Source organism: Brienomyrus brachyistius, chromosome 22 (genome assembly GCF_023856365.1).
Source record: "Brienomyrus brachyistius isolate T26 chromosome 22, BBRACH_0.4, whole genome shotgun sequence".
NCBI lineage: Eukaryota > Metazoa > Chordata > Actinopteri > Osteoglossiformes > Mormyridae > Brienomyrus > Brienomyrus brachyistius.
This window is the reverse complement of record NC_064554.1, coordinates 5,497,333-5,524,502: the sequence shown is the minus strand read 5'-3', so window position 1 is coordinate 5,524,502 and position 27,170 is coordinate 5,497,333. Positions and strand designations below refer to the sequence as shown.

Below are 27,170 nucleotides of genomic sequence, written 5' to 3'. Positions count from 1 at the left end.
TGTTCCGTTACTGTGGCTAAGACGATGTGATTTAGAGCAGGGGGAGGTAATTATATCTTCAAAGGACCAGTGTATGTGCAAGTTTTTGGGATAACCTTTAGGTCAGCTGTTCAAATCCAAGCCTGAGAACTCTTCAGTTAATCAGTTCTCTAATTAAGGAGTTGCGGCGAAGACCTTCACACACAATGGCCTTTTCTGGATAAGACTGCCTGCCCCAGATTTAGACGAAAGAAGCTCTTTGCCGTTTAGGCAAACATCGCGCGAGTTCTCCGTCTGGACTACAAATTTAAAGGCGCTCCACCGCACACTTGTCCCTCTCTCGTTTTCAAAATGGAGGCCGGAGAAATCTGGGTCCCTTAAAGGGATGGTCTACTGACGTTTGCACCGCTCCGGAAGCCTGCCTGATTTCGCGCTAGAGCGGCAAAGGAGGCGCAGTGTTGTAGTGTTTTGGAGGAAACAGTTGGAGACTGGAAGTATTATATAAAATTAAAACCATTGCTATAATGACGGAGGAAAATATTTTTTTGTTTGTCCCCAATTTGATAGGTGAGTCGTGCGTCTGGCGCTACAAATAGATCGCGACCCATTTAAATAGGTTCCTCCAGTATCTACGTCAAGCGGAGAAGCTTGTAGAATTTATTTTGTTAAATGTTGTAGCTTTCTCCTTTAAGTTCCTGCTTTTGGCTATCCAAGCTTTGTTTGTGTTTGTTTGTGGTGTTGGACATTACCTGTAGTACGTGTTAAACGACGCGCCAATTCGTGATGTAAACATTGAGTTTCCGTAAATGAATGCTCTGGCAGTGTGCTGGGAAATGTCATCGTGGTGCTCCGTGTCTGTTCCTTCTTCTAGGCTATGCCCGGATCGCACTAGCCCTACTGGCTTTCTACCTCATGCCATCCTATCCAATGCCGGCGATGTTCTTCTACCTGCTTAGCGCCTTGCTCGATGCCTTTGATGGCCATGCTGCCAGAGCGCTCAACCAAGGTAGGTGCTGGACTCGGTGTCAGTGTGCTGGCTGGCTATGGTTATGTACTGTAACTTGTATTCCACTGTTCCCATGTGCAGGTACCAAATTCGGGGCCATGCTGGACATGCTGACTGACCGCTGTGCTACAATGTGCCTGCTGGTGAACCTGGCTCTGCTCTATCCCTCGTTCACCTTCCTCTTTCAGCTCAGCATGAGCCTGGATGTCGCCAGTCACTGGCTGCATCTGCATAGGTAGCAACCCCAGAGGACTCCGTAATCGTGCAGTTTGAAACCCGTGTTGCTTTTTTCCTGGGTTGCAAAGCATCCTCCCTTCCTCTCTCCGTCTTGTTTTATTTCGTTGTCTCCTTCTCACTATCATCCTCTCACCCTCCTTAGTTCCATCATGAAGGGAGCATCTAGCCACAAGGCCATCGATCTGTCTGGGAACCCTGTCCTACGGCTGTACTACACCTCTCGGGTAAGAGCGTCAGACACACACGTCAGACACACAAGGGGATGATGATGATGCTGCTCCCATGTTGACTGACCCCCAACCCCCCACAGCCGGTGCTGTTCTTCATGTGCATGGGCAACGAACTCTTCTACTGCCTCCTGTACATTCTGCACCTCCTGGAGGAGCCTCAGGGTAAGCCAGTCGCCATCACTCCTGAGCCTCTTCATCCGTACCCTCTCTCTCCCATGTCCTTCTGCCATTCTCCATCCTTCTGTCTCTCCCTCTCTTTCTCCCTTGGTTATTCTCACTCTTCCCCAGTCCCCGCCATGTCTCTTTCCTTGTGTCACTCTCTTTCTCTCCCTCTGCCTTTCTTTCTCCTTCCCTTCTGCCTCTCCGTCTCTCCCTGTCTCTCTCCCTCCAACGCCATGTTCCACGGGGTGCTCTTTGTGATGCTGTTCTCTCCCCCCCCCCCCCCCCCCCCCCCCCCCATCTGGCAGCATGGTTTCTGTGGCTGCTGGGCGTCTGTGGCCTCGTGTCTGTGCTGAAGTCTGGGATCAGCCTGCTACACCTGATTACCGCCTCCAGGAACATGGCTGCCATCGACCTTGCAGAGAGAGAGATGGAAAGAAGAAAGGATAACTGAGAGAGAGACAGAGAGACTGGCTGCAATGAGATGCGTGGTTGGGGGTGCAGTTTGGCAGCACCTGGAAAATATAAATGGTGGATGGTAAATAATCAAGAAAGGTGAATTGTAAGACAAATGTAGGGACCTTTTACATAAGGCTGTGAAACATCAACAAAGATAATAGGCTTTTTATGCTTTTTGTTTATAATACAAGAGTCCACGTATTTATGTTAAGTATTATATTGACAGTTTTTATTGGAAAAAATACTATGTGTTCAAGTCTTATATAAATTATAACGATTAACTGCGGAGTGCACTTCACGAGAAAGCCACGTACACTCACAGACTGACAACAGTAGTAACGGGAGGCGTAGGGAAAGTTTGGGCGGCGAAATGAAGTCGATGGGGCTGATTAAAATGGAAAGCGGGATTTAGCAGGAAGACGGTCGATAGGGATGATGCACCCGAAAGATAAACGGTATAACATGGAGCAACTTAGAAGCTTTGAGTCAATTCCACCCGCATTTCACTGATTTATTATTATTATTTTATTATTAATGGATTTGTAATTGTGATTTTCGTTCGACGTTATGGTCATTTGTAGATCTTTTTAAGCCTGAGTACATTCATTCCCTTCATTCATTTTATAAAGAGTAAGGTTACCAATGCTATCTGCCGATTAAGTAATAGAAATAGATTGATTGTTGCTAGTTGGTTAGACTTTCAATCGGGAGTGACAATCCGAGTCTCATCCCTGTACGCTTTATCAATGGACAAAACTTGCTCCATTATAGAGATTATAGACATTTGCTTCTGTGACAGGAGTGAGCTTTATTTGTTATTAATAAGTTATATTTGAGAACGCTGGGTAGAGAAAAATTATATGTTTTCATCTTTTTTATTTATTTATTTTTACGTTGGGTGCCTGTCGTGCAAATAGAAGATTACTGTTGAAATTCTGTGAAGTGAAAATGCTGTATCCTGCTCTAATAAAGACGTATTGATCAGAATTACCGGATCTTGAGCTGTATTAAGTTTCCACGAAGGGGAAACGTGAAGTTCGGGTTGCAAGTACACCTGTACTATTCTCATTCAATGCATTTTCTCAGTAATTGTTAATTGATTGTTAAAGACGGGGCTGGAATGAACATTTGCCGTCACACATTTTAGCTGCTGCGCAGGTTGGCGTGATTTTTTTTTAACCAGCTGCAAAATGGGTTATTATTGAGAAGCGGCGGTGTTCTACTTCGACAATTTCCATCGGCCAAATTCGCGACGGGAGGGAGTGGGGGCCGCGCGAAGGTGACGGCAGCGCGCGCGGCGAAGGAGGCCGACGGATGGCGGGGGGGCGAGCGGATTGAATACTTTCCCTTTAAAATAAGGGGGACATCGCGGTGAGGGAGAAACTGAGGGGGGAGAAAAGAAGAGATAAAAAAAGAAAAGAAGGAAAAAGGGAGGGAGGGAGAGAGATAGAAAAAAAAGAAAGATGACATCTTCTCAATTGAACACCCGAGGCGGAGTGACGGGTTGTGGCCGGAGGGGAGCGCTTTAGCCGGGCCAAGACTTCACGCAACACCGAGGCTTTAATAAACACCCGCCCGGCCTGGCGGTGATAATATAAAATTGAAATAAAACAAACATTTTTTCTAAAAGAGCATTCTAAGGGAACAGGCTAATTATATTTCGCAACTTTTAAAATCTATTAATATGTATTTTTCACTTAACAAACAATCGCATTTTTGCATGATTTGAATGAACAACAGCTTTATGCCTTGTGTTGGTAGCTAGCTAGCTTAAGTATGACCAGACAGTTAAAACGATGCACTCTTAGTTTTTGGTTGTATTTAATGTTTGCGGGGGTTTCGTGTGGCTCAGCTTACAAAAGTTAAAAACAAAATGTCTTCTACCTAACCAGCTAATATCAATCGCTGGCTATTATTAGGCAGATGGCCGAATGGTTAGGTTAGTCAAGTAAAACTAATAATGTGGACTTCAAAGGAAATTTGTAGGGGAAATATTTGAAGTTGATATTACTGTCACAGCTTTCATTCATATTAGCTATCAAGCGGCTGCTGACAGAAAGCGGTTACGGTAATATTCTGGTGAACTGGCGTTTGCTGTTTATTTTACTCAGTTAATTTTAATGCGTTATACTCTTGGACGAGATGATGTTTTTATTCCACCGGCAGCTTCAAGTTATGAACCCTTATTAAGGACTGTATTACGAAGACGGACAAACCACGAGTTTGTTTAATGATACTATATGCAAAAAAACTATTACTCTGACTACAGTTCAAAATGGATGCGGCTTGGAGTAATTTTTTATTTCAGGTGAGTTGTGGAAAATCGCATGCTGTGCTTTGTTCTCTGTCAGTAAGCGCCGTTGATATGAACGCATGTTGGACCATTGCATGAATATCGTGAGCCGACGTCGCGTTTTTATTGAGGAATAGGAGCCTTGTCAAAATAAAATCTCATATGCACTGTTGCATTTTTCTGGAGTTCGGTTGTGTCTAAATGACATGTTCAAATGAGCAGATTACTAACAACATGATCATAAGGTTTTAACCGTATGGTTAAAATAACACAAAGTGTAGTAAGTGTGCATGTAGAAACAGAAGAGGTCCCAGGGTTCTGAGTTTTACAGAGTTTTTTTAAGTGATTCTTTTGGCCTTTTTAAGACACCACCTACCCAAACCCAAGCAGAGACAACTCTCCAATCAGATCTCCTCCCAGAACTTACGGGATCAGTGCAGAACCCACCTACTGAACACATAGCCACACCCCCTTCGACGGTGGACACCGCTGCTCTAAATGAGGAACCTTTACCTGGTGAGAAGGGGTGAAGAGGAGAGCCTCCAGGTGGCTTTGCCCCGCTGCCTGCTCTGCTAATTTGGGCTCTGTGGCTGGAGCTGACTGCCCCCTTCTTCCCCCCCCCCCCCTCTCTCTCTCTCACTCAGTGAAACCCGTGTCTCGTCCCTCACGTGCTGCCCACATCTGCCCACTCTGTAACAAACAGTTCAAGAATAGCTACAACCTCCGTCGGCACCAGTCAGTCCACACAGGCATCCGAATGAAGGATCGAGTGGTGAGGGAGGACAGTGTCAAGGGGGTGCAAGGCGGAGCAGGAAGGACCACAGTCCCTCTTTCCCTGCTGCACCTCTCTGTTCCCCATCCGAATCCTGAGTCTCTCCCTCACCAGCCAATTCTTGGCACCCAGGATGTTCAACCCGTCTCCGTATCTATCACCACGGCAGCAGTCACCATGGCTGCATCTGTTCCTCCTCCGTCAGCTGTTGTGGTTACTGGGGCAATGGTGCAGGTTGGTTTATATATGTGTGCAGCAGTGCCACGAGCTGTTGTGAAATTCTGCTAATTGGCAGGTTTTGGGTTTGTACTGTATGCATAGAATTGATCTCCTTGTACGGGATCTTTTGACACGCGTGTCAGACATTAAACATCGACCATGACCATTTTATTATAATGAGAACAGCCTGCCATTGAAAAATGGTGGGTGCTGTCAGCACCGAAAGTCATTTAAGCAGCCCAGTGTTTGGGTCTTGCACATGATCAGAGCAGGTGCCGATACCTGTAGGGGATGCCCTTAGAGCACTGGACAGAACAGTAACCCTAACCGTCCCCCACTTCACAGCGTCAGCATAACCCAAATACCAGCGCAACCCCTGTACGCAAGAACCACGCCTGCGAAGCCTGTGGAAAGGCATTTCGGGACGTGTACCACCTGAATCGGCACCGGCTGTCCCATTCGGACGAGAAGCCCTACTCCTGCCCCATCTGCCAGCAGCGTTTTAAGCGGAAAGACCGCATGAGTTACCACGTGCGCTCGCACCAGGGTGGTGTTGAGAAGCCCTACGTGTGCCCCCACTGCGCCAAGGGCTTCTCACGGTACAGTAAGGCTGTCCAGGCGTGTGCTTGACATGTTAGGCCACCTCCAGGACCTCGGACCCTGCTCTGTCTAACTAGCTGCTTCTGCTGTCTCAGGCCGGACCACCTCAACAGCCATGTCAGACAAGTCCACTCCACCGAGAGACCATTCAAGTGTGAGGTAACCGCTCTCCTCTCTGTACTGCTAGATGACCCTCTGGTCCTTGACCATAACCTGTGTTTGTAAATGAGCCATTCGTCCGTGTCTCCATGTGCTGTCTGGTTGCGTTGGGCGTGGCGTGCAGACATGCGAGTCGGCCTTCGCCACACGGGACCGCCTGCGCGCTCACATGATCCGGCACGAAGAGAAGGTGCCGTGTCACATCTGCGGGAAGCTGCTGTCTGCTGCCTACATCACCGATCACATGCGAGTGCACGACCAGTCGCAGCACCACTCCTGCCACCTCTGTAACCGCAGTAAGTTTGCTTTTGTTTTCTGTATCCAAGTAATCATACATAAGAACATGAGAAATTTACAAATGAGAGGTCATTCAGCCCATCAAGGTCGTTTGGGGAAAACTTAACTAATAGAGTTGTTAAAATCTAGCTCTGATTTAAAGGAACACAGGGTTTTAGCTTGCGTTACGCTAGCAGGAAGACTATTCCATACTCTAACTACACGCTGTGTAAAGAAGTGCTTCCTCAAATTCATTTTAATACGTTCTCCTGCTAATTTCCACTTATGACCATGAGATCTAGTATTTAAACTAATATTGAAGTAGCCATTTAGCTGAACAGCATCCAGACCTGTTAGAAGCTTATATACCTGGATCATGTCCCCCCTTAGTCTCCTTTGCTCGAGGCTAAACAGATTCAGCTCAGCTAACCTCTCCTCATAAGACATCCCCCTAAGACCAGGAATCATTCTTGTAGCTCCACGTTGCACCTTTTCCAAGGCAGCAATGTCCTTCCTAAGGTATGATGACCAAACCTGCACACAATATGCTAGGGGGGGGGTCTTACCAAGGAATTGTATAATTGTAGCATCACCTCCCTTGACTTAAACTCCACACACCTAGAGATGTAACCCAACATCCTACTGGGAGATGGAAGCATCAACATACACACCGTAACCAGCTACCTTTATTTCAGTGGAACCCATAAAATATCTGCACTCAGACGGATGGAGACCATCTGTACTGCATGTGCCTGATTTCAAACGAGGTTCAAGTACAAGACTCCCTTTGGTGAATGAGTCAATGAGTATAGCCATTACATTAAGCCACTAATAAAATCACTTCAAAATGTGTTCCGCTGCTGATTAATAGGGTCATTAGCTCCGTCACATGGGGTAGTATGTGGCTCAGCGGGCTAAGCCTGTGTGTCTGATCAGAAGGTCCCCAGTTCGAATCCTGCTTCAGCACATCTGCGGGTCCTTGAGGGAGACCCTCAACCTCCAGCTACCAGGACACTGCAAAGAGCAAGTTGGGGGAGGCATAAAGAGAATTTCAATAAAGTACCACTTATTATTATTATGTATTGAAGCCCTGTTTGAACGTATATGTCAGTGTCAAATGCAGACTGGACGTGTGTTTTGGGTTCCATTGACAAGGCCAGCTTCACTCATTTTATTTCTTGCCATGAGCCTTGACCACATGCACAGTCTGCTAGTGTCTCTGGTAACTCCTCCCGTTTTCTCTGGCACCAGGTTTCACCACCTTGACATACCTGCGTGTCCACGCTCAGAAGCACCACGGCCAGGAGTGGAAGGAAAGCGAGGGCCAGAGGGGCGGTTTTGGGGGTACCGGCCCCGGGGGGGTTCTCCTGTGCCAGTTGTGCGGGGTGCAGTGCAAGACCCCCACGCAGCTGCAGGGTCACATGGGCACACACCGCACAGCCCAGAGCGACCCACAGGCTGCCACCAGTCCTGTGCCACTCACCACCTCGCCCCCCAGCAGCACCGTGTCCCTCAGCGCATGCGGGAGCACAGGTGTGGTGGGACTTCTGGTTTCGGACTGCTCTGGGATCGCCGCCCAGCCTCACAGCTAGCGGGGCTGGGGGGTGGGGGGGGGGGGGAACAGGATGACAGAGAGAAACAGGAGGGTGAAACCAGTCACTCACTAAGATAAAGATCTGGGCAGAGGACACACAGCTGAAGCGCCGGCTGCCGCGGTGGCACATGCACGGCGCCTTTGACATGAGCCGCGTTCTTCATTCTGCACTCCCACCATTCTCCTCCGTAGGCTCAGATATTCTGTTAGGATGTTAAACCACACAACGTGAGGGTCCTTCTCCTTTACTGTTGTTGCCTTTCTTTTTTTTTTCTTCACTTTTGGATCCAGACCCAGCCAGTTAGCGTAGCATAGCATAGCAGATCTCGCCGGCCTGTCCATTAGCCTGCCAGTGCGAGGACGTCACAGGAGCCCGATGGCGGTAGTGACGACTGAGATGGAGCCGTGCTGGATGGTACGGACTCGATCCTACATTTGGACCAAACCTGTTCTCTCGGGAAGGCTTAGCAGGCAGATCTCTGGCTGATGTTCTTTCTAATAAATATTTGGTAGGTAACTTACTGGTCTACTCACACACAGAGCAAAAATGATCACTTCAAATAACAGAGAAATCAAAGTTGCATTAGGACGACTTCTCATTGAAAGGGATTGCTTCCCCCGGAGAGTTACCAGTTGATAACCAGGTAGGGCTTTGTCAAACGTAGTGTAACTGACTTTTTAATATATATACCTGTATATATTTTAATGTAGCGTCTGGATTTTTTTATTGTCTTGTACTTTGTCACTGACTGGTTGAGGGTTGCTCCCATCTATGATGGTAACGGTCTACTGGGAGAAGAAGAATATATAAATAGACGTTAAAATACTTTTAAATACAGTACATGGTACCAGGAAGCCCTCGCTTTATTTTTCAGTCATTAGCAGTGACAAAAGAACAGAATCTGGGAGTGAATTTGATCAGATCTGTATTCAATGTAATCTGTCCACCTCTGTTGAAATACTTTACTGGGTTGCTGACCGGTACTGTGCAGTACTATTTTATCCTGAGCTACTCTACACTATTATTACCAGTAAATTGAAAATACGTAAGACCTGCATAAATTTACCACGTCTGTATGTACATACAGATTTAAGCTATTGTCAGTTGCCTCCTACAGTCATTGTTCTTATTGATGTTAATTTGTTAGCCTTAAGTTAAAATAAGCAGAAAAGTTATATTGTGAACGTCTGTCAGGATGTGTGACATTGGTTCATCTGTACCTTGTTAACGCTTGTTTAATGCCACTCCAGTGTTTGTGTTGGTATAATATTATGTATTAATCCCTGTATATATGAACCCTGCATCAATAATAATAACATTTACACTGGGTTGGGTGTCTGGCTGCATCCTTGCACAGAATCACGATAACGGATAACCGATCAAGGTTGCACCTTCGTTGACTGCCTTGTTCTGCGTCCAGTGAATCACGCAGCATCACGGCGGCGTGTTACCGGGTGAAACGCTTTATTCAGGAACAAAATATTTCATGTATCATTGCATTTCCCCAGATGTGGCTCCGTTTCACCCAAAAGGCAAAATAACGCAGTAATCCTTTTCCAAACACTTCTGCGATACACGGAACTCTGCCAATCTGCCTCCATTGTTTATATCGGAGGAACCCCTCCCCCACCGCTGTTCTTTAATCTTTCGCTTTTTTTTCCTCCATCCCCCCAACTTCTCCTCCCACCATCACTCTCCCTCATATGCTGTCGGCCACTCTTGCACACAGCTGATTTCGAGGGCGTCCGGGAGATGAGTGTGATGAAATGAAACACTAATCGCGGATCGCCTGCACGAACTGCTGCTGGAGCGTCTGCACCCCGCTGCAGTACGGACGCATCGCATTTGCAATTTATGCAGTTTCGTGTAGTTTTTATAGGTATTCAGGTGGAAGCGGCTCGACGTTTTCTACGGTAAAAAAGTAGGTCATAGGAACCGTAACTTGCTATCGAGAGGATTTCTGCTTACAAAGCAGGATAAGATCTTTCTGAAATAATTAAAGGCACTTAGCGGTACCCGGATCATCTGCTGCGGGTATATAGTATTTCTATAAGAGTCTTGCTCTGACTGGAACAACGCGAAACTTGCTCGAGGCTAGTGCTAGATGCTAACAATGCGATAATCACTTTAAATATCAGACTAAACTGTCAGTTTCGAGCGTCCTTTTGACAATGGCGTGACTGGCTTGTAAAACCACAGACATGGATGCTCTGGAGCATTTCTTCAGCCGCGCCGTCCGCAGATGAGTGTGCTGTGCCGGGCGTTAGCTAGCGGCAATGGCATCGGCTAGCTAGCTGGCTCCGTGGAGCCCGATTCAGGCCGGCCGGCTGCCCGTGCGGCGCCGCAGACACAGACTGTGCCTTTCGGGGAGTGTCTCACCCTGATAAGCCGTGTGGCGACTTTTGAAGAACCGTGGATGTGCCATTCGGCTACCTCGCAAGGCTAACTAGCGTTAGCAGTGATGGGCCATTGTTTACATCCGCTGCTTTAGGCTGAGCGGTTAAGCCGCAGCAGACGGCCGTCTTGCAGAAAGGATCGGCGAGCCCCTGCATCGTTTTATCGCTTGTAATGTACAAAACGTCGGCGTGATTTGATCACTGGCTATTTAAAATGGCGTTTCACGGTACCAGCCGCCAGTCTGTTTGCGGCAACTTGTTTCCGGGGGCTGATTTAGGCCACAAATACTTCTGCGTCAACTCTTCGACCGGCACTACCTCGGCGGGCCTCAGCGCCACCCCGAGCTCGAGTGGGCCCGCTGCGCCAGCCGGAACCCCTCGCCACCCGGCTGCGCTAGGGGGAGGTACGGGGGGAGGAGCCGCTGTTCCACAGCCCCATAGCAACACCGCTAGCGAAGTGCCGAGCCCCGCTGAAATGGAGCCAGATCGACCTATTGGATATGGGGCTTTTGGTGTGGTTTGGTGAGTAAATCGAGTATCCAAATAAATTTAAATGTCTACGTGCAAATGGGTTCTCCATCTGACCTCATTGACTCATTCGTGCAAGTGTGTTTTGCATGATCTTATCTTGTATGTGTCCCAGGATTTAAGAACACTGCAATATTACTATGAACACTTCTTCCCCCAGGTCAGTGACAGACCCCCGAGATGGGAGGAGAGTGGCTCTGAAGAAGATGCCTAACGTCTTCCAGAACCTGGTGTCTTGCAAGAGGGTCTTCAGGGAGCTAAGGATGCTCTGCTTCTTCAAACATGATAATGTGAGAATTTGGGCTCTGTGCCATGTGCAGAAAGTGGGTAAACAATACAGAGAAATGCAGAACAGGATGCTGTAATGTGCTGTGTGTTCCTGGGTATCCCTGTTGCTAGAATGCATACAGCGCAAGAGCTGCGTGTGCAGCCAAGTAAGGGTGTAGATATGACTGTGCTGTTTCTGCAGGTTCTGTCAGCCCTTGATATTCTTCAGCCTCCCCAGATTGACTGCTTTGAGGAAATGTATCCTTTTTCCTTGTAGTTTTATTTTTGGTATAATTTTTCTTTCCATGATCCCTCTTAGTTTCCCCACCCTGGCTTCTTGGGTCATGTTTTGTATGCAGCGGCAGTGTGTTTCCTTCACCTAGACCTCGCAGCTATGTCATTACGGAGCTGATGCAGAGTGACCTCCATAAGGTCATTGTGTCCCCACAGCCGCTCACCACAGACCATGTGAAAGTTTTCCTTTACCAGATACTCAGAGGTGAGGCGATACACAAAGCCTTAGAGGGTTTATCAGATCCACTTGGTTATTTGGGAGATAATTGAGTGCAGATTTAAATGTGTCAAGTCTGCTTTATTTCGCTGAAAGTGACATTTGTGGGTTTTTAATCAGGTTGAACTTGGAGCATCAGTTTTGGGTTTATGAGCCAGTCTCTGGTTTGGGGTTAAAAATAAACCAGAAATGGGTCACTGCTATATTATACAATAGAATTCTTCATCTGTCAGAATAATTGCCTGACCTTCTCAGACATTAAGATTGAAGTCCTGTTCAGAACTCCATTTTAAGCTGATCCCAGAATCCATTATCCCTCTACTGCAGTGGTTGTGTGTGAATCATTGTTAAAGTGATGTTGAGTCGTTTCTGAAAATAAGTGCATCTTGTGATCATTTAATATGGTTCTTGGTGATGTACGGAAATCAAAGGCTATAAGGCATACTACTGGATTCCGTGACCTTGTATCTGAAATCAATCGAGGCCACATCCTGTATAGTATGCAAGTGACGTTAATGGTGATGCTACCTTGGTCCCCAGGGCTCAAGTACCTGCACTCTGCTGGAATCCTGCACAGAGACATTAAACCTGGGAACCTTCTGGTCAACAGCAACTGTCTTCTAAAGGTATTGTTCTCCTCATGACTCCGTCATGACTATTGTCCTGCCCAACACACCCTAAAACTTTATTTTGAGAGTGTGGGAAAACACTCTTCTGAGTGTCCATATAGTCCCTTAGCTGCTCCATTCTGGATGCTATAATGGGCTCCTCATTTCATGCAGTCATCCTACTGACTGACATACAGTGGTAACTATAGATTTATATTGTAAACTCAATGTCATGTCAACCTTACTGTAAATCACATTCCTGTTTTGTAGTGAAATGTTATTTCCCAAACCATCCTGTGGCCTCAGATATGTGATTTTGGACTGGCCCGGGTGGAAGAACCGGACCCATCTCGTCACATGACCCAGGAGGTGGTGACACAGTACTACCGGGCCCCAGAGGTTCTTATGGGCAGCCGGCACTACAGCGCAGCTATCGACGTCTGGTCCGTGGGCTGCATTTTCGCTGAGTTGCTGGGACGGCGTATCCTGTTTCAGGCCCAGACCCCCATCCAGCAGGTACTTCACAGGTTGGGCTGGGGTGTGGGTGGGTCCCTTGGTTTGTAATGATCTAGTAAACGAAAATCCTGGGAGTGTGCCAATGGTGAATCCCCTTTAGTGTATGACATGCCACATGCAGCACTTCACTTTCCTGCTCCTCATGATACTGAACCCCCCCACTCCCCCACCACCTTAGCTGGACCTCATCACAGATCTTCTGGGCACACCCCCTTTGTCTGCCATGGCATCCGCCTGCGAGGGGGCACGGGCACATATCCTGAGGGGCCCCCAGAAACCGGTGAGTGACACACGCGCACCCTAAACCTCACGGCTCTGCTTACTCTGCATTGTTATGGATACCCAGTTGGGACACATCTGACATAGATGTGATCCTGTGTTCTTAAGACTGAAGATCTTTCACTGGCTTGTGCAGAAAGCCTGTTTACTCAGACGCACGCCAGAAAAAAATGAATAGACAAGAAGTGTAGTAGTGAAGAATGGTAAAACAGGTCTGACACGCCCTCCCTCCCTTCCCAAGCCTTCTCTGTCAGTCCTGTACATGCTGTCCGATGGTGCTACCCACGAAGCCGTTCACCTGCTGTGCCGAATGCTGGTCTTTGATCCTGTGAGTAATTAATTAGCTGGGTTTAAATGCTTTTGTGAGGTGGGGTTCTTCAGCTTTGCTTTGGGGCTTCGGAGGTATGACACTGCATGGGAGTTTCACCGCCTCAAAAGTTATCAGCTCCTTTGCTCTCTCCTTTCATTAAATCTGTCTACACGCTCCGCAGGTCCAAATTGCGTTAGTCCCGGTCCTCACTGCTCATTGTACCATCCTGCAGGCCAAGCGAATTTCCGGCAGTGATGCCCTATCGCACCCCTACCTGGATGAGGGTCGACTGCGCTATCACACCTGCATGTGCCAGTGCTGCTACTCGGTGCCCAGTGGGCGGGTCTACACGCGTGACTTTGAGCCGTCGGCCGAACGGCCCTTCAGCCACAGCTACGAACAGAGCCTGCTCTCCGTGTGGCAGGGAAAAGGTGCGTGGGCCTCGCTGCTGTCCGAACCATAGGGCCTCAGCCTTCCTGACACTAGTATGTCTCCCTCCCTCCTCAGAGCTCATCCACCGCTTCATCACAGAGCACCAGCAGGGCAAACGTGTCCCCCTGTGCATCAACCCCCAAAGCGCCGCCTTCAAGACCTTCATCAGGTAAGGAGGGGGCAACACCTGTCTCCGCAGCAGCATGCAAACCATAAATACTCCCTGCCCATTCTCACTGTGTTGTCCGTATTGCCATACAACATCCATGGTACATTATCACCCTTCTCTTGTCGGTATGTTTAGGAGGGGGGGTGTAACGCTCTATCCTTTTACAGGTCCACAGCTTGGCATTCCTCCAAAGTATCCAGGAAAGAAGAGAGATGAAGGGGGGCAGTTAGGGAGCAGAGGAGTGGGAAATGATGATCAGAAGGATGGATGTGAAATAAGACTAACTACTTTTTGTGCTGCTTCTGCCACGAAAGTGCACAGCTCACTGAACGGACAAGCTCAGCATCTGGACTTGGAACTGAACCGAGTGCAGGGACGCCAGGGCCAGCGTGCCAGAACTGGAGCGCAGTGCTGGGGCCACTGGCCACTCTCTGAACTCCGCTTTGACCCCCTTTTACTCGCTGAAGTGTGATTTGTAAGCAACCTGTGCTGCGAGTGGCACAGTCCTTTGTTGTGCTGTGTGCTGCTGTACCTGCCGCCTGTGCGTCACCCCATGGCCATCTGGCATGTGACGTGGAAGACCATGACACGACTGTGCTTCCATGTGCTGTGCTGATGTTTCAGGGCTGCATTTCTCCATCTCTGCTTTCTGGCTCATTTCACTGATTAAATTTGCCACTCGTTGAGAGACGTACTGTTTTGAGAAAGGGACTCTCTAAATCTGTGTGACAGATTTAAAGGGGAAGTTTTTCAAATGGAGCATTGGGGAGTGGCTGATCACTGGTGTTCACTGTGCTGACATGCATCTGAGGGTCCTGTGGTTTATTCTTAACACTGTTTAGTTGACTTGGCATAACTTGTCAGGCCATCTTGTATCCTGGAGTGAGACCTCTGCTAGTTTGGTTTTTATAATACGTTTTCTTTTGCTCTCTAAATTTAGTTGTAGGCTATGGTTGTGGCCATGTGTTTTAATGTTAAATTATACATTCATGTAATCGAAGTCCAATGAAAGCATTCTGATATACTGTGCTGTTCGTATTATTTTGCTGACATATATTGAACTCCGTTTGTTCGGTATACGGAGGTAACATTTAATTTGTGTGTGTGTGTGTGTGTGTGTGTGTGTGTGTGTGTGTGTGTGTGTGTGTGTGTGTGTATAAAGCATAGGAGAACATACAGCACAAAACTGCTGTGAATCTTGTCATTACCTCAAAGCTCACGGGATCAAACAAAAAAACCTCCAAGGAGACTGGCTTGTATATGCAATACTGGTCTTGTTCTGTACTGTACTGTAATATACGCTGTGCTGAGCTACACTGTACTGTAAGGCTTCACTCTCCCTGACGCTGAAGATTAGAGGAGCCACAGTGACAACAGGAAGCCCGCAGGGGGAAACGGGTGGATGAGATGATGGAAAATGCTGCTGACTGTTCGTTTGTGGCCTGGGTTACAGGGCTCCTCTTCCCCATTGCAGAATTTGGGCCAGGTGCACATGGCTGTCCGCAAATGCGCCTGGGCGAGCTAACCTGTTTATTAAGGACCTTACCAGCCATCATCAGCTGGTGGGGGATTGAGGAAATTTTGCATGTCATGCTGCTGTGAAAACAGCACTGGACTCCATTCCCCACCAGAGGGGGTTATGGGTAAAGTGTTCTGATACTGAACGCAAACATTTTATACAACTACCCTTCTTCAGAAGGATCTCCTAACAGTTTAATTTGGCAGGTGTGCAATTGGAGTTTTAGCTATGAACCTTCTATAGGATGTGATTTAATTATTTCAGATATTTGTACATTTTTTTGTTAGTTTTAGTTTGTCTGTGAATCTGTAATTTCAGTTTTGTGAGCAGTTTTGATTTTGATTGGTTATCCTACTTTGATATTTTGTATGTGGGTGGGGTGGGGGGTGAGTTCAGAAGAAGATGGGAGAGTGTGTGTGTGTGTGTGTGTGTGTGTGTGTGTGTATGAGTGGGGGGGGGGAGAAAGTGGCATAAAGGGGAGACTCAAGTTTTAGAAATGACCCTAGATGTGACACTTTTTGTTTCCTTGAAGAACCTGATAGTTGTGTTAAGATTATGAATCTGATAATGGACACTGTTTTTAAATGTTCTTGATATTTTCTGTCTTGCCATGTAAACATTGTTTTGCTTGTTTTATCAACAAATACTTGAATTTCTTAAGGAAAGGATTACAGAGTGAAGTAGTAAATAAAAAGAATAGACGGAGAAGACTCTAAGATGAGTTTCTTGATTCTTGTGTCCAGCAGTTCCAGTCCTGCTAAGGTCTGCGACGCCCTAATGGCGTGTTGTCAAATCCACTGTGGAGTCGTCAATGGCCACACAGAATTCCCCATAAACTACTGGGCATGTTTTTGAATGATTTACTCAGAAACTAAATCTATCGCGTTGATCATTAGCTGGAATCTTGCGTTTAGACTGGATGAACTGTTGGGCTTTTCCATTAACGTCAAGTTTAACTGACACTAGTACTTAACCTGGATTTTCCCCAGATTTTACCCTACTCTACTGCAGCATTCAGTGCCACTTCTGAGTCCTATACACATATTTGGGAAATGAGATCAGTATGTGGTCCCAGTACACAAATGAAGTATGTGTCCTGAGTATAGAGCTTCTCCATAAGTGAACTCATTAAACCCCAATGACATTACCAGAGGTGCAAATGAAGAATCTGCTCAACCGTGGTAGGGGGGAATTCCCCTTGGTATTAGCACGGAAAGGACGCTGAGGAAAGGGTGACTCACTAATGGTTCTAGTGGCAAGGTGAGTAGTAGAGATTTTAGGTTTTTTTTGCAACGTCATACCTGTGCTGCCACATATATGGTACCAAATCGACCCCCAACTGTGACACCGCACCAGGTAAACCCTCCTCAGGGTTCCCCGCCCCCCATCTAGCCGCACTCACCTGCTCTACTCACATGTGTTCAGCTGACACATGTGATACAGTCCTTTGCGATGTAGCGTCTCTCGTTGTGGACACGTTTATAATGCAATAATGTAAATTATTGCTTTGGGCATGTGGGCAGTGGTGGCTTAATGGTTAGGGACACGGACTCGTAATTGAAAGATTACAGGTTGGAATCCCCAACCAGCAAGGCACCACTAAAGTACCCTGAGCAAGGTACAGCTCCCCGGGTGCTGAGTTAGCTGCCCCCTGCTTTGTCACATATGGGGGAGAACACATTCTATTGTGTGCTGTGTCAACAATGACAACCAGCAACTAAATTCTAGACATTGTTAGGGGGTAATCAAGATACAGTGGTTGATTAATACGTCACGATATAAGTTCCTGAGATAAGCGTTGACCGCGCAAAGCCCAAGATGAGATAATTCCTTAATCATACCAGTACAGGAAAGTGTCCACGCCCAGAAATAGCGAATACCCAATCGCCAATAGGCCAATCTCATCAGGTCACTTCATTTTAACTTTTAATTGGATAGGCCAATTGTCAGTCAATGCGACGACCAAAGAGGAAAAAGGGGCGCTGTTGTCGCCGTCCTGTTAACCCAATCGGCTGCTGGTTGCTAGGAGCGGCGGCGTATATTTGAAAGTAAAATAAATCCAATTTGGACACTGAGGATGCAGCAGAGGAGGGGTGTAAGGGAGGCGGTCACACGGTGAATCCTGCGACGGTCCACTGTGACTGCAGTATATATATACTGTATATATATATATATGTGTGTGTGTGTGTGTGTGTGTGTAATCACACGATTGTTCTGGCTCGCTGACTCTTTAATGCACTAACTTTCACCCCAGTTGGGAGAGAGGGCGCTACAGTCATCCCCAGCCGGCCCGTATTGACGTCGCCTGTTCTCCCTTATTGTAAAGCGGCGAGCCAGGTCAAAGTGTTAAGCCAGGTTAAGCCCCGACGCGAGGTACCGACGTCCATCGGTTGACATCGGTGAGCCCTTTTCGGGTGAAAAGGAAGCGGCTCTACAGCGGTGCGGCCGTCGTCACTTAGGCTCGGCATTGGATGAAGCACCCCCTCTCGGCATTCACCCCCCCCCCTCATTTGTTAGCTAAACGACGGCGGCGGAGGGGAGGGGAGAGAGGAGAGAGAGAAAAAGCAGGGCATGCTGCCGTGAGCCGTGGAGACGGATGGGCAGCCCGGAGGTGCTTGCTTTAGCATCGCGTGGGGGTACAGCACGGCCCTGAGCGTGTGAATAAATAACATTTAAACCGAAATAACAGGCAGCGAAAATACATCAGCGCGGGGCCGCGCGCGGAATATGCGCGTGCCATCAAAGCGGCCGGCCGAAGCGCGCGCGCTGTGCGGCTGCCGGATGCAGAAGCCCGATCGATAACGGAATGGTGGCGACGGGCCGGACGGACATGGGCAGAGGAGCCTAAGCGCCGAATCAGCACCGAGAGCTGTCGAAAAGCGCTACGGAGCTGCCGCACAGAGCCGCAGCCGGACGCAGCGCGCTTTAAGCAGACCTCCCGTCGGCTGGCGTTTTCCCGAGCCGCTAAGGATTCCCGGTCCAAAACAAAAGGTAACGGCGATTTCAGTTAAAACTGCAGCCCACGTGGACTTAAGCCTCGGGTATAGCCGGGAGTCCGAAAGCTGTTGGCCAGTGCCCGGTTCTGATGGGCCGTGGAGCGTATGCCCCGGTGCCGCTGTCCCCGTACATGCAGACCCCGTGTATACCCCACCCCCCACCCCCGCCGCCCCCATCTCCCCGCCGCTTCAGCACGCCTCTCCTGCATCCCCACCCGCGGCTTTGTTTGCACCTCGGCGCCCGGAGGATTTACACTGGTGCGGGTCTGTGAGGGCGGAGGGCCCCGGTGCTGCTCCGAAGACCGTGCCTCAAGAGCGCCTTTCATTGTCCGGCTGCCTACCAGCCTGAATGCGTGATGAAGCTGCCCGTCTGGGTCCGTTAGCTACACGGAGCGGACTTGTTAACGGGAGGACAAGGCGGTGCGTAGCCGGGTGCTGAAAGCGCAGCCTGCAGAGCCCGATCACGGCTGGTCCTTGTACGGGACAGACGGACCTGCGGCTCGCTCCTGGCCAGGCGCCCTTGCCGTCATTGTTGCGGCCGGATTGATTTGTTGCAGCCCTGCTGCACCGGTGTCCATCAGCCGAGGTTTTGGCTAGCTAGCAGGCTAGCGCATTGCGCATTTTGACAGCATCGGAGCGCCTGTTGGAACGGCGGTCCACCGGGGCTTTCTATTCCTGAGCCCGAGGCGTATATATTCGGGGCGCAAAAGTGCGGCTATTGTCTACTTACGTCTAAATGCTTTTAATCATTTTGATGGTGCAGCTGTACCTACCACAAATTTGTACGTATATATAGTCTTTAAACGAAAGGGATGCACGCTTAGATCCATAGATAGTGTCATATCTAGGTTATTTATATATATATATATATATATATATTTGCCCGTATTTTTGTCCAGTAGTAACACGTGTGACTGATGCGTGGACCAGTGGACGTTTATCGGGACCGTATTACTGCCGCCCCGACCCGCATGAACAATAACGCGGCTTATTATATTGGGGCTTCCTCAGTTTTGTCGGCCGCCGTCGTGGGTTCTTCGTCTCCCCGTCTCTGTCTGTTACTATCTCCATCTCGGTAATCTTTTTAAATCTCCTGCTCCGTAATCCGTGCCAAATCTATTTCGGTTGGTCACCAAATCCCAACGCTGTGTGTGAAGATGCTGCCGTGAGGAGGAATCCCAAGGTTACCGGCGATTACTGCCTCACCGAAATACGTGAGCCGGGGATACTATGCGTGTGCTTTGTTTATATGTTCATCTCTAAGGAATACTATATATACATTATACATTACTCGTATAGATTTAACGTCAAATTTCTGCCGCGTTATAAGTTTGAGTTAGAGGTGAATATGTAACAGTATTGTAAATAAGATGGCACTTTTCTCTGCTGAGTTCATCTTCTGTTTCTCCTTGTCTGTCTTTTTGTCCTTTGTAGTTTGAAACAGTGTTTGACATCACTAAGGATTATCAAGTCCTGACCCTGGGTGGGGGGTGGGTGGGGGGGTGGGAGGGGATTTAGGGACATAAGGAGCCAAGTCTTTAGAGCTTTTAAAATAAAAGTTTAATTAATTGAATAATTAATATCTGAAACCAGCTGAAGAGCAGAATGTTTTTATCGCCGTGTCCCTGAAACCAAATGAGACTGGAGTGAATGAGCGTAAATGTAACGTTCCTCCCGAGCTCACGATTAGACTGAAATACTGGAAAAGAACTTTTACTAAACACAGCTACCATTCTCTGAGGGTTGCTGTTATTCTAGAATTCCTGTTAGAAAGAGTCTCTTTCGGAGCGTCTTTCTGAAAGTTCTCCCCGGGGTGGAAGGAGAAGGTGCAAAAAAGGGCAGCGCAGCGGCCTCTTAGCAGGGACACGGTGAGAGGGCACCGGTGGATTGGATTTCTCTCCCGGGACGGACCTTGTGGGACCATGTTGACAATCCTGGTTGCCGGATCCTTCTTCTTCCCGGGCCTGTTTGTGCTGTCGAAGCGGTGCCTGAAACGCGTCCCGGGCCTGCGATGGAGCGAGGGGGACGCTGTCATCGTGTCTGCCAGGTGAACAGAGCACCCGCATGCAAATGATGGAACCCCCCCTGGGCTGCGGTCTATCCTATACGTAGAAGCTTGTTTAGGAATTCAGCCATGCTGACAGTCTCTTACCATCTTAGTTTTTTCTTTTTTTAACTGTTACTCTATATTTTGATGAACTCGACATAATGGCTACAACAGCTTCCCACGTGATTTAGCTTATTTATTTATTTATTTATTTATTATTTACCAGGTTGGTCTCGTCCATCCAGGCGATTATGGCATCTTCAGCTGGTTACATCATTGCCTCTTCTTGTGAGGATATCATCGAGGATCAGTAAGTCAAAGCGTTTACTGAACTTACTAATGTCAAACCTGCCATGGGTTTAACTGTTCTGGGTACAGTGACATTTGCCGTGTAGGAGATTGTGGAGGTTCAGGTGGTGTGGTTGTGTAGGTTACTGGGTGCTGGCCCGTGTGCTGTGACAGTGCAGCAACACAGAAAAAGTCCAAAACATCATAGGGGCCTTTGTCAGAGAGTCCGTGATGTTCTCTGTGGCATCCTGACTCATGTTCTGTGTTTGAATCTGCAGATTTTAGGGGTGTGTGTGCTGGTCTGTGTGTGTGTGTGTGTCACCAAATATAGTATTCCCACCCCGTTCACCTTGTGTTCTTGTTCATCTAATTAAAATCTCAACCTAATTAGTTTCTATCCAGGAAATCCAAAGTGTGATTATAGTGTCATACTTTGAATGAAGGAGAAGGTTGTGCCGCTTCTGTAGGGTCGCTCTTAGGTCTGGGCTCATTCAAATTCCTGTTTATAAATGGGTGAAAGTAATCTGTCATGGTCATTTGAAAACCTTTGGTAACAGTAAATAGTCTTTACAGAAGGCTTATGTGATGTGGTTCTTCATGCAGATTTTTGTGAAATCTGGCAGAAAAAATTATGAAGTTTCATAGTGGACATTGTATTATTTCACATTGATCGACAAACTGACACAGTAGGATTTCCTAGAGGTTCCCACATGGGTGAAAATTTTGACCTGGAGTTGTTCCAGTAGGGTTATGAGGAAGCTGACTCCTGGGAGAGAGTGGTCAGAGTGCTACAGCGTCTGCTCGTAGATGATTGGGTGGAAGAAGTGGAATAAAAACAAAGTGCCACAGCTCTGAGCAGGGGGCACACAGATGTGCCCACGGCAGCTGTCGTTATAGGTCCCGGGTTCGATTGGCTGCCTGGGGCCTTCCTGAGTATCACCTGATCTTCCTGCTCACCTCCTGTGGGTTTCTGGTGACTGCTGTGGCTTCTTCTCATGCGAGCAAAGTGTGGGGGGCCCTATCTGGAACTCAGGTCCATTGGCCGCTGAGCCATTTCCGTGAGCCTCACTAGCCTGGGAGCCAGCTGCTGAATCAGGCTTGCTCTCTGAAAGATGGATAAATCGCTCAGCCTGGGGTATGAGGCTGTGGTATCTGGTGGAATTTTTAGTCTGTTCTGGGAACCAATCAGCTGTTGATTGACAGAGACGGGAATGCACGTGCGTGCACAGACACACACACACACACACACACACACACACACACACATACACACTATGGCTGTGGGTCCTTTGCCTCACCCTGAGAGTATTGTGTCTATTGACAGTCACGCATTGTTGGGCTGCTGTGTGAGCCCTGCCCCCTGCATGCCCCCGCTAATGTGCCCCTTCTCTCCTGCTCTGTCCTCGATGGCCCAGACACTGGCTGACCAGCTCCTACATCCTTTTTGCCGTGCCGTACTTCGTCTACGACATCTACGCCATGTTCATGTGCTACTGGCACAAGCTGCGGGTCAAAGGTCACGAAGACGGCTCGGCTCCCAGGGACCTCAGAGCCGCCTTCAGCAGCTACCTGCGGAGGGAGTTCCTCATGGTGCTGCACCACGTTGTCATGGTCACCGTCTGCTTCCCGGTCTCTGTGGTAACTGTCACCATGGAGTTTAATGAGTTTACTTTATGCAACTTGGTTAATATAAAAATGTGTGTGCGTGTGCAAATGTGTGTGGATGTTGGAAAGGAGAGCGGCACCTTTCAAAACAGGAGCAGTGAAATTCAAATTGTGCTGATGGATGGATGGATGGATGGATGGATGGATGGATGGATGGATGGATGGACGGGTAAGATTAATGGCCAGTCTGTTTGCATAAGGCCAGTCTGTTTGCATAAGGCCAGTCTTGGCCCTTGACTCCTCGTGTCTAGTGCTCCTTGCCGTCTCTATGCAAACGGCAGTTAATTGGCATAACACTAAGACTGCGAGTCGTCATGGGTGGGACCGGGAGGGACCCCAAGTGAGTGAGTATGGCCAAGAGCTGCACTCAATGCCGCCCCCTGCTGGAGGTCAGTCGCAATAGACGGCAGAGGTGAGGCCAGAGGTGCAGACCCCCCCCTTGCTGCCCTGACGCGGCCCTCTCTCTTCTCCCCTTCAGTTCTGGCGCCAGGGGAAAGGTGATTACTTTCAAGGCGTCATGTTTCTGGCTGAGCTCAGCACCCCGTCGGTCTGCCTGGGGAAGATCCTCATCCAGGTAAGGTTAGCGTTAGTGTGCCCCCCCCCCCCCCTCGCCCGCTCGCTTGCTCTCACTCCTATGTGTTCAGACCTTTTTTCAGCAAGCATAGCATTAAAATCGACCACTGTTGCTTGCTCTGGTCAGTGCGGCACTCAGCGGGTGATTGACGGGCTGATTTGTCCACGCTTCCATATTTGGATCACTGCAGCACCCGTGAAACGTACTAAGAGGCTGGAGTGCTAATGTGCTAGCTGGGTCGCTTTCCTTAAGGGTCAGACGTCTTTGGATTAAGTATGACTGCCCATTTAACGATCCATCAGGCCTGTAACGGACTGGACCTGTTTACTTGTGTGGGTCATAAATATTTAAGTGCACCATTACACCCCTTTCGTTGCCTGTGGTCCACTGCCTTCGTCACCCGCCCACCCCCCACCCCCCCTGCCCCTGCTGCGTACCTTTATATGCCTCAGAAAACGAGAGTTCCGCACATCAGTGGTGCTACGTCACAGGATGGAGCTCTGGCACAGGACAAGGTCTTACTAGCTGCTAATTTTGTTTGAAAGTGAAGTAGAGAGCTTCCGGATTGGCTGTGGTGTGCAGTGATGCACACCCCACCCCCCTCCCGAGTACAGGCCGTCTCAGAGCTTCAGGTGCGCAGGAACAGGCAAAGTCATCCTGGAGGTCAGGTTAATGTGGCCTCGGTCCCACCAGGATGGGATGGGAGGAAGTGCAGGTCTGACTGGGGGGGGGTGCTTTTAGATTAGGATCTCTGTTAATGTCAGGTGCTATGACAAGAGTAGCCCCTCCCCATTCCTGTTGACCATAAACAGCCATTCTTGGGTGGCCGGGTCTGCTCCAGCTTGCAGGTCTGGGCCGTCTGGTTGCACCCCCAATGTTCTGCCGGTGGGGGGCCGGTCGCCATTGAGTTGTGCTCAGTCCTGTTATTCCAATCACCTGTCATGCTGTTAATTCTCTGATGGCTGCACTGCTCTGCCTGCAGGCTTGCATGCAAGTATAATTTAACCAGATAAATTTCAGCCTGGATCAAGCATCACAATAACCTAAGCTGAGACTCCACACCTCGCCTGTCTGTGTGTCTGATCTGCTTTGCATTTGTTTCCTAACGAAGTATAAGGGGCTGTGCTGCGCCCTTCTGCTCATTTGCTTAGATGTCACCTGTGAGCCTCTCTCTCTTTCTTTCTCTCTTTCCCTCTTCCCCCTCTCTCTTCTTCTCTCAGTACAAGCAACAACACACTCTCCTTCACAAAGTTAACGGATGTCTAATGCTGGTCACTTTCTTCATCTGCCGAGTCCTCCTCTTCCCCTACCTCTACTACGCTTACAGCAGGTACGTCCTCACTCCTCTCTCGCTGTCTCTCTCCATCTTTTTCCCTCTCCCTCCCCCCCCCCTGCATACCAGGCCGGGGCCTGTGGGATTGCACCCGTGATTCAGCCCGCTGTGACTGGGCCGGGTGGCTTCAGATTTGACTGTCCTCTGGCCATGATCAGAATGATCAGTGTAGATGTTCCCTCCTGATCTCAGGGTAGAGGTGCAGATGCTGGTGTTGGTGTAGCTCCACTCCAGGGGGGTCGGGTTTCCAGAGTCGTTGGTTCAAGGTCGTCTCTGCCAGCCGTGTCGCTTCTCTCCTCCAGATACGCCTCCATTCCTTTCTACATGGTCCCGCTGATGGTGCCCTGGCAGTGTAACCTGGGTGCGGCTCTCCTGATGGCCCCCCAGGTCTACTGGTTCTCCCTCATCTGCCGGGGGGCCTTTCGCCTCTTCACCAGGGGCCCGCGGGCCCCTCCATCAGCCCCTTCTGCCATCGCAAAGGTTGACTTGGACGGCAGCACCACCCAGCTGGCACCTGCCAATGGCTATAGCCCCCAGGAAACAGAGAGAGAGACTGACACACACTGAGGGGATTTGGGGTTGGGGGGGGAGATTCAGATTGGGGAGGGCGGTTGGTGACTTGAGATCTTGGCAAGGGAATGTATTGTACTGCTTTGTTTGAATATTTATTTATTGTACCCTGTACCGAACTATGAAGGGGGTTAGTCTTGCACTGAATTATGGGTTGACGGTTCTGGGGGGGGTGGCTGCTGTGTGTGAGACAGCATGGACTTCTGCCTGGCTGGACAGCAACACGCCACGTACCCAGTGTATGATTTTAAAGCATCAGGCATAGCAATGTATCATATGTACAAGTTAGAGCGACTTGGAGCTACCAAATGGACAGTCAGTGTTTGAGCGCGATGCCGATCATCTCCTGTGACTCTGACAGGGCTGCGGCTAGAGCTCCATATTACCCCAAGACCCTCAGCCTGGCCGCATGCCCTCTGCCTTTGGCCCGCCGGTCACTCCTTCAACTCCGTGGTTTCCGCACAACGATTACGAAGACTGCAGAGTTCCCACGGACATGAAATGTAACGCGTTGTACATAGTCAGTCACTTGTGTCTTTACGTGCATCACCTGTTAGTTTTATTTATGAGAAAGATCCGTCTATTTTGTTTTAATTTATTCATATTTTATTTATTTGTAGTTTTATTTATTCATGAATTTCTTTAGTACGGGTAGTCATAGTTAATTTTAGGTGCCGGTTTTCCCAGCGTGTGTCTCGGTGTGAGGGCTGACCAGGCAGAGTCGTGTGGATCCTCACACCCCTCTTCCCTTTAGCCCTCGAGTTCTCTGTCGCTCATAAGCTATATCCTCAGCTGTTATCTGCCGCTGGAAGACGACAGCTGGGCGTTGAATTCTTTCGTTCCCTCCCGTCGAGTGAGTATAGTCGGTACCAATGATCATGGCCGCTGTTGTGCAAACAGGGCTTTCAGTATAATGCAGTATTATGTAGCTTAGAGGGCGTGTGTTGCTGCGGTCCATACAGGCCGCAATTACAGTACCAAGGCGTAGCGTCAGGAGCCTGCAGTGGGGACGCCGTTAGCTTAGCGCAGGGTCCCCTTACACGCTATACCGATTTCCTCTTTCTTTCATATTGAAATGTCTTCATTTTGCTGTTCATGCGGTACAATGTTCCCAGACCCCAGTGTGACCTTTCAAAGCTTAAAAAAAAAAAAAAAAAAAAAAGGAAAAAAAAAGTTGTTAATCACAGCTGCTGTACTATATGTTACAATATATCAAATGCCAAGATGGGCAAAAGCGACACCCTGGGAGCAAGGTGAGGTGTGTCATGTGCGTAGTGTGCTGTCCTTCATTACGCAGCACTGTGTCGTACTGCACATCCTACAATACTGCACGATAACGTAAGGATGATACTGTACCTTTGATTCAGGGAACACAACACTTCCCGATTTTACCAGTTGCTATGGTACTGGAAAATGTTATTAAAACTATTTAAACAAGCATATTGTAACTTCTATAACTTGTTTATTTAAGTATTTATTTACTTTGGAGCATTAGAATGTACATATTTATACATATATAAATGATATATATTGTATCTGGTTTTGTTGCTGTTGATTGCTACCTACAGGCTGTTCTGTATCTCATATAATCTTGGCTAAAATATACTCCTGTCCTCTCTCTGTTAGTCTAAGCTCGTTATTACGTCGGTGGGAGCGGCCGGGACCCAGGCACCCAAAGGCCTGCTCATACGGCCCAGCCCTGGACTCTGGCTTCTCTCTGGCGACAAAGCAGAGTCCTGCCATTTTTCTGCTGTCCCAGTCCTTTTTGATATTATTGACTTTTCTAGCCCCTTGACAAACGCTATTGTATTTCCGCAGGATCGGTGTCTTCGTCCCACAAAAAAAAAAACTACATGAATCATTACTTAAAGCCACACACCGGCTTTGCTTAACTGCATTTAAACCTGGCGTTTAGCACTCATTCCGGGAAATAATTGTGAATAAAGAAAATGTAAATCTGGAAAATATAAGTTAAAAAGCTAAGCACCCAGAAGTGATGGTTCGATTTGGATGTAATTTGGTACATGTGCAGAGCAGTGATGGGTATGTAAATGATTCGATTTGCAAGGAGCTGCCACGTCTAGTCACCAGACACTGAGGATGCCTCGTAGACACATTGGACAGCATTACTAGCACTTGATGGAGTTTGATATGGGTCACATTGTTTGAATGAGGTTG

The 27,170-nt window shown here is 48.4% G+C and overlaps 4 protein-coding genes across 4 annotated transcripts; all 4 read left to right on the top strand.

Annotated features, from left to right (window-relative positions):
* The first annotated feature begins 328 nt into the window (after positions 1-328).
* On the top strand, positions 329-3,057 carry cdipt (CDP-diacylglycerol--inositol 3-phosphatidyltransferase (phosphatidylinositol synthase)). The gene is made up of 6 exons (XM_048990416.1): positions 329-546; positions 851-985; positions 1,067-1,220; positions 1,365-1,446; positions 1,533-1,614; positions 1,920-3,057. The coding sequence occupies exons 1-6, from the start codon at positions 504-506 to the stop codon at positions 2,063-2,065; spliced, it is 642 nt and encodes a 213-aa protein (XP_048846373.1). The 5' UTR covers positions 329-503; the 3' UTR covers positions 2,066-3,057.
* Positions 3,058-3,327: 270 nt separating this feature from the next.
* LOC125717467 (myc-associated zinc finger protein-like) lies at positions 3,328-9,312 on the top strand. Its single transcript, XM_048990415.1, has 7 exons — positions 3,328-4,378; positions 4,729-4,879; positions 5,008-5,369; positions 5,700-5,953; positions 6,050-6,113; positions 6,238-6,409; positions 7,641-9,312. The coding sequence occupies exons 1-7, from the start codon at positions 4,346-4,348 to the stop codon at positions 7,979-7,981; spliced, it is 1,377 nt and encodes a 458-aa protein (XP_048846372.1). The 5' UTR covers positions 3,328-4,345; the 3' UTR covers positions 7,982-9,312.
* Positions 9,313-9,622: 310 nt separating this feature from the next.
* On the top strand, positions 9,623-16,235 carry nlk1 (nemo-like kinase, type 1). Its single transcript, XM_048990413.1, has 11 exons — positions 9,623-10,902; positions 11,069-11,198; positions 11,378-11,433; positions 11,568-11,674; positions 12,227-12,312; positions 12,601-12,810; positions 12,989-13,090; positions 13,331-13,417; positions 13,632-13,830; positions 13,907-14,000; positions 14,168-16,235. The coding sequence occupies exons 1-11, from the start codon at positions 10,595-10,597 to the stop codon at positions 14,214-14,216; spliced, it is 1,428 nt and encodes a 475-aa protein (XP_048846370.1). The 5' UTR covers positions 9,623-10,594; the 3' UTR covers positions 14,217-16,235.
* Positions 16,236-20,031: 3,796 nt separating this feature from the next.
* On the top strand, positions 20,032-26,610 carry LOC125717736 (ceramide synthase-like). Its single transcript, XM_048990978.1, has 6 exons — positions 20,032-20,562; positions 20,789-20,872; positions 22,266-22,488; positions 22,994-23,089; positions 24,310-24,419; positions 24,725-26,610. Exons 1-6 carry the CDS (start codon positions 20,438-20,440, stop codon positions 24,987-24,989), a joined length of 903 nt encoding a protein of 300 aa, XP_048846935.1. The 5' UTR covers positions 20,032-20,437; the 3' UTR covers positions 24,990-26,610.
* Positions 26,611-27,170: the final 560 nt, after the last annotated feature.